Source organism: Prosopis cineraria, unplaced genomic scaffold (genome assembly GCF_029017545.1).
Source record: "Prosopis cineraria cultivar Desert tree isolate PC_DT_omini unplaced genomic scaffold, ASM2901754v1 PC2, whole genome shotgun sequence".
Taxonomy (NCBI): Eukaryota; Viridiplantae; Streptophyta; class Magnoliopsida; order Fabales; family Fabaceae; genus Prosopis; species Prosopis cineraria.
In genome coordinates this window covers 23,880,565-23,887,995 of record NW_026555333.1, presented here as the reverse complement: position 1 = coordinate 23,887,995, position 7,431 = coordinate 23,880,565, and the positions used below count along the sequence as shown (strand labels likewise).

The following is a 7,431-nucleotide window of genomic DNA, read 5'->3' as shown; positions in this document are numbered from 1 at the left end:
TCCATATCAGGATAGGGACTTTAAAATTTTAATCTTTCACTACACCTCCCTATCCAACAAGAAAGTGGTATTCTGATCTCCAAGATGCAATTAATCTGTTGAGGATTTTTGAATCCAAAAGAGCTTATCTTGAAGACAAACATTTTCATATTCATCTCTTAAGTGTTGGTCTAAATCAAGCAAGAAGTCAGAAGATAATGAGAGTTTGAGATTTTTTTAAACATCCAAAATCCTTTCTAGGAGCTTTCATTTTTTGTGGCCAATATTTTTCAAAATTTGGCTGTTCTAGCTTTAGGCTGCCTTGGTGAAATTCTGGAAATTCTCCATAATTAGGCCTCTAGAAGCCCAACTTTGCTTTACCATGTTTTTGAAATCTTGGTGTGAGAACCAAGAAGCAAGGAAACAAAAAGGCCTTTCAGATGTGGTAAGTATTACTTATGGGCAAAGATGAATGAGCAGGGGTCTATGATCTGATAAGATTTTAGGCAAATGATCAACCCCATAAGAATAGAGGGAATGAAGCCATGCAGAATTACTGAGGGCCCTATCTAAACGAACTAGTAAGGTGCCTCTACGCCAAGCGTATTTGGGTCTATTAAAGCCCAAGTCAAGAAGCCCATATTGATTAGCAAAAGGACCAAATAAGTGACAACCCATATTCGACCTTCCAGGACCCCCTTTCCTTTTATCTGAGTGAATTATAGCATTGAAATCACCCACTAAAAGCCATAGTTGAGTGTTAGTTGGTGCCACACCTGTGAGATCACTCCAGAGTAACTTGCGAAAATGAGCCTGCGGACTTCCATAAATGGATGAGAAGAAAAAACTTCTAGCCTTAGAGAGGAAACAAACCTTCATGTGCACAAATTGTATGTAATTAACAATAACCTTCACATTTACTTTATTGGACCAGAAGACCCAGATGCCACTAGAGAAGCCAATTGCTTCAACTCTATGAGAGTATTGGAAACTAATACTCTTGATAACTTCATCAACCTTAATGCCTGAAATATGTGGTTCTACAATGACAAATATTTCAAGTTTGTAGTTAGATATAGAGGATTTCATAATCGAAGGAAACCTTTTATTAGAGGCTCCTTGACAGTTCCAAATAAATATGGACATAATTTTAAATGGACAAGATTATTTCTTAGTGGTTGAGCTAAAATTGACTCCCTCAATTAATATCGTAATGGCGTCATCGCATCCTACTTCATTGTTAGCATCCTAAAGATTCCTTGCCATCTCCTTCATCATACGCACAGAAGGACATAGCGCAATATCTTTAGGCTTGTCTTTGATGTTTTGGACTTTAAGCCCTGAAGACAGCCTAATTCCACATCTTTCAACTTCAGGATCTGATGGTTTTGGTTGTTGTGGCTCGATAATGGTGGCATGTGGTTGGACTGAGGAGGTAAAAGAATAGCCCAAAGATCCTTGCTTCTTGTTTGGTACCCTGCTATCCTGGATAATGACAGCATGATGATTTTCTATAGTTAGAGTTATGGGTGCCAACATGGCTTGGTAACATGGTGCATTAAAAACACGATCTTTGCTTGGTGCCTCGGATGAAATCTCTTTATGTTTGCAGTCCATGTCTGCCTTTTTTTGGTGATTTGTCTCTTTAGGCGTACCTTTTAAGGTACTGGTATTTCCACCATTATAAGTCCTAACAACATTGTACACCTCGTGCCTCTGCTCCTCTAATGCATCAGCCATATTGAGGATATCATACCTAGTGCTCATTGTGATTCCTCATTGTGCAAGGATGTCTTCCTTCCTTCCACCTCTGTCAAACCTATGTCTGAATCTTGGAGCCATTTGCATCCATGACCCATATTTTGCCTGTTTACATGCATCAGGAGGAGGTTGTGGTGCACCTTCTAGTAGCTGCTGTGATTGATTGCCTGAAGCACCAGTGGTAACCTTCATTTTTTCTAGGCAGGTCTATTCATAGTGATCATAATGACCACAATGGAAACATATTAAAGGAAGATTTTCATATTCAATGTAAATAATCTCTCCATCAACCATAATTTTGGAGATAAGAGGCTTAGTAAGTTTAATACCAACTACTAATCTTGCAAATTTCCTACGTTCTCCAATGTCTGTATTATAATCCACTTTCAAAACATTCCCAAAGATACTACCAATAGAGCGAATGATGCTCTTATGATAATATCTTGTGGCTAATCCTAGGAGACCAACCTACCCTACTACATGATTAATCGCATGCTCTTCAGGCTTGAAAGACAGCGCCCATGGCTGAACAGTTAGATAATGACCATAAATAAACCATACTCCCTTGGTTAGCACGTTCTAAAAATATTCTTCCTCATTAAACTTAACAATAAAGCATTCATCAATATCATTTAGCTGAAATTGTCCTAACGGCTTCTAAATATTCTGGAGTTGCACCCATAGTCGATGATATCCCATCCTTCGTCTAAGAAGCTTAATTACTACTGCGTATCCTATTCTTTTATTCAGGACCTCGAGCACCTATGTAGAGAAAGTGATAATTGGAATGCCTTCTGTCATACCAATGGTCGCATCGTCTTTGTTCAGCTTGATATCCCCTTCCTCATCGGGTGGTTTGCTATCAGTGTTGAGCAGCTTATCTTTAAGTGAGACAAATCTGTTCTAGCAGGCGATTGGATCCTGAACTTTTTTTTTATACAAAATTCTTATTTAATATTTTAAACAGTACTATATTGTTCCTATAATTAATAAAGCTTAACTTTGACTGTTAATTAACAAAAAAATTATGAAAAAAGCCTTAAAATTATAAAAATAACAAATAAAATTATAAAGAAATATTCTATAAGAAAATTAATACCGATTAAGTTTCTTAAATTATATTTCCTCTATGTTAAATTATAAGATACTTCTAGACAAAATCTCACATATCGATAAACATCATTAAATACACTTAATAACTTTATCTTTCCAAACAAAAATACAAACTTTCACAAATACCCTTCATTTAATATATTAAAAAGAGAAGGAATGTAGATTAATTATAGAGAGAGAAAGGATAATATTAAAATAAGCCTGTTTAATTAAACCTTAATTTTTTTCAAAGTGTCTTATATTTTAAAATGTTAAATTTTTTTAAAAGTATTTTATTATTTGGAACAAAGGGAGTAATAAATACCAAGGGACAATGTTATTTTTTCTTAGGTAAAAGACCAAAATATCATTTTAACCATCCACTTTGATCGACTATTAGGTAATTGTTGGACCATCATTGCTAGCAACATTTAAATATTATTAATATTAATATTTATGAATTTTCACACAGAATTTATAAGTTAACTTTTAATCTCTCCAATTTCTCCAAAAATTATAAATTAATTTATATACTTGTGATTTAAAACTGAATGCAATATTTTACAAATATAATTGTTGAGTTGTTAAAAAAACATTTATCTATAAATATTTGTGATTGTTATTTTTTATTATCTGTGTTATAATTAAAATATTTTTATTTCTATATGTAAATAAGTATATTTACATAATAAAATGAAAAATATTTGTTATTATCATTCTATATCATTTTATATTTTCTATTTAATTATAATAAAAGAACAAAATTATTTGCATAATTATTTAGTTTGGTAATCTTGAATTTTTTTCCATGTTAATCTATTTTTGTTTATTATAATTTTTTTATTTTTTATAAAACATTTAAGTACATTTTACTAATTTTTTTAATTAAAAAATATATACTGTTAATATAAAGATGGGTTAATAAGCAAATAAGACCCTAAACTCTTACTCAAAAATTATCCTGAATCTTGAACTCTTAAAATATATAAAATAAATCTTAAATTTTTAAATTCATAGCAAAATAAACCCTAACCATTAACTTTTTAATACCGTTACTATTCACATAGGTACTGTTCAGGGTTTATTTTCCTACAAATTTAACCCTGACCATATATATATATATATAAACCCTTACATTTGTTAATACAATCAATATTGTTTGAATATGGAAAGAATAATATATCACTCAATCAATAATTAAAATATATGCCATTGTTACTCACTTTAATCCGATCCCCCTCTAAACATATCATATTTAAACCATCCATTAATACAGAGTTTGCCTTTCCATTATTCCACATTTGATCCGGTCAAAAAAAAAAAATTAGTCCACATTTGCATAAAATGGAAGTATATAATAATTTAAATACACATTATAGTATATATGTAATTGATATGGTTGGATATTAAAAAGAACTCCAAATATTGATTTCTATTTATTTATTTATAAAACCTTTTAATCTTTACAAAGATTAAAATTTTTAAATAGTTTTAATCTTTATAATTTTATTTTTTAAAATATAGGGACTAATATTTTAAATAGTTAAAATTACAGGAACTGAATTGTAATAATCAAAGTCCGCGGACTACAATGCAACCAAACTTAAATTATAATGATTAAATTATAATGAGTTAAAATTTAAAATTAAATTATAATTAAATTAAAATTATAAGAATCAAATGATTAATGTTTTTAAGTAAAAATTAGAAAGAAGGATGAATTCAATTACCACGTAATAAGACATAGAAGTAATAAGTAATAAGTTTCTTCACTCTTCAGCAGTTTGGGACACTGCGATATTCTTCACAATTTTTTGCCATGGCCGAAATATTCTCTCACTTGAAAATATTCTCAACAAAAGAAAACAGATAGAATCACATTCAAGGTTTCTAATTAAAACTGCAAATTTGACTGTCATTTCTACTTTTTCTTGTTTTCTTTTTACACACACATATTTTCCATGTAGATCAATATATTAAAATATATATATATATATATATATATATATGATCCATAGAAAAGTTTAATGTGCATTAAGGGCCCGTTCGGCTTGTTCTCCTAATAATAACGAAAAATTCAATTACGTGCATATGTGCATTTGGTTGACGTTTTATTTTCATAATATGAATTCTTAGGCAACTATGATTACCAAAATATTGTGATGGAAATTCATGGCTAGATTTATATTTGTTATTAAAAGTTTTTTTTATTGCGAACAGATTTTTTTTATTAAAGATAATTTTATTCAAAGTACGGTTAGATATTAAATGTTAGTATCTCTTCTTGTAGGGATACAAACTTTAATTTATCACATTATAAAAAACTAACATCTTTCACTAGACCTGACCTTAGTCAAATTTATTCTAAAAAAACTGCCAATATGTTTATATTCATCTTGATTTTAGTCAAAACGTGTAACTATAGTTTTCAAAGTCAATGCCAATTTTGATTTTATTGAAGCTTTCAACCTCATTCAAAATGAATATTCTCAACCTCACCTTCTCCTCAATTATATCAAGAAAATTATAAATTATGTCATGAAAAATTGAACAATGACTTTTGACCATCGTTATAAGAAAGTCAATAACAAATGTGCCCATTAGGGCACGTACCATTAGTCTTATTTATAATTTAAGATAATTAATCAGTATTAATTTTCATATAAGGTTCTTTTGTATAATTTTTTGGGCCTTTTAATTTTTTGTAATTTTCTACATCATTTTATGTAAATGTTTAGGTCAACTAACAATGAAATTAATAGATATTTAATAGAAGGGCAATATTATCTCTTAAAAAATTGTTTAGGAAGAATATTTTCCTATCATTTGTTACAAGATGTCCATCACTCTTAAAAAAGTTTAGAGATAAATTATGTTTTTAGCCAATTAAAAAGAAAAAAACTCACAAGGCCTTAGAAGAATACCAAATAAGGCAGTAAGAGGTGGCCATCCTCTACTTTTATCAAAGCCGTAAGAGACTAAATTAAAAATGAATAAATACAAGGGATGTAAAATAAAACTTAGAAAAATATTAAACAACTAAGTAAAGAATGAAAGTAAAAAGAAAAAATTAATCATTTGATTCTTATAGTGTTGACTCAATTATAATTTAATTTTTAAACTTTGACTCATTATAACTCAATCTTTAAAATTTTAATTTCGTTGTCATTTAATCCTTAAACTTTACATCTTGTAATTTAATCAATATAGTTTTAACCTCATACAATAACTGTCATAGCTCTATCCTATCTTTTATTTCATTTTTTCTGCAATAATCACAAACACTTTTTGAATTATGAATTCACTAATCAAAATTCAATGTGTAATTTTAGCATTCAAAGGATATTCTTGAATAATTTTATTTTTATAAAGATTAAAAATATTTTAAAATTTTAATATTTTTATTATTTATAAAAATTAAAAGGGTTTAGTAATTTAAAATGTTAGTAATAAATTTTAATAAATTTTTAATCGTTATAATTTTATTTTTTTAAAATATAAGGACTAATATTTAAGTGATTGAAACTATGTAGAAACAAAGTTTAAAAATTAAATTATAATTGAATTAAAATTTTAAGGATTAAATTATAATGAGTTAAATTTTTAAAATTGAGTTACGACTTATTTAAAACTATAAAAATTAAATAATTAATTTTTTAAAAAAAAATTAAATGACCAATGAATAAGATCTGCAAACAATCTTTCTTGGTGACATGAACTTTCATATAACAGCAAAATTAATGACTGGACTATATTCTCAGTCAAAAAGAATAATCATATTAAAAAAGCAGGAATGTTTTTTTCATTTTGAACAAACGCCTGACCTTCGTTTTGATACCAAATTCCCAATCTTTGTTCACCAACTTCTTTTTTTTTTTTTTTTTGCGATAGAAATTTTCTTAGGGTAGTTGACGTTCATACAAGAACAAAATGATTGTACTACATTCAACCAGAATAACAATGAATGGACCGTGATTTCTAGAGGACCATCATTAAACTTAGAAAATAATACAGTATAAAAGCAGGTGTGTTTGTTTTAGCTCATTTTATAAATAAAAAAATCAATTATTTTTTAAAAATTATTTTACAAGTTTTTATGATATTTATTTAATTTTTTAAAAATAATCAGAATATAATAAAAATAAAATTTTTGATTATCTTTAGAAGCTACTTTTTTTATGTGGTTGGAAGAGAATGTTTTAAATATAAGGTGTAATGTCTGTCTTAACATTAACAGGACAACACTCTTATACGCCATTATAATAAATAGGATTAAATAAAATCTCAAGTAAAAATTATCACAATTCAAGGGTTTAAAAGGTAATTAGTTAAAATAATAGGATATGAAGAAACTCTTTTTAAAATATATTGTTTGAGTTCAAAATATAGTCCAAAATCAATTAAATATGATAACGGAAGCATGGAAATCAACGACACTTAAAAACAAGTTGTAACAATGGAAATTCTCCTGATTGCTATTGTGATAGCATTCCGAACTTCCGAAGCACGCCGTTTTGCCATCCGACATTCGATTTGAGTGGTTCAAGTGTCCACACAAAGCTATTCAAGCCCTCTAACTAATGGTACTAATTTCGCACT

At 28.5% G+C, this 7,431-nt stretch overlaps 1 protein-coding gene across 1 annotated transcript; it reads right to left on the bottom strand.

Annotated features, from left to right (window-relative positions):
* Nucleotides 1-435: 435 nt before the first annotated feature.
* On the bottom strand, nt 436-1,068 carry LOC129302659 (uncharacterized). The gene has a single exon (XM_054941565.1). The coding sequence runs from the start codon at nt 1,066-1,068 to the stop codon at nt 436-438; it is 633 nt and encodes a 210-aa protein (XP_054797540.1).
* Nucleotides 1,069-7,431: the final 6,363 nt, after the last annotated feature.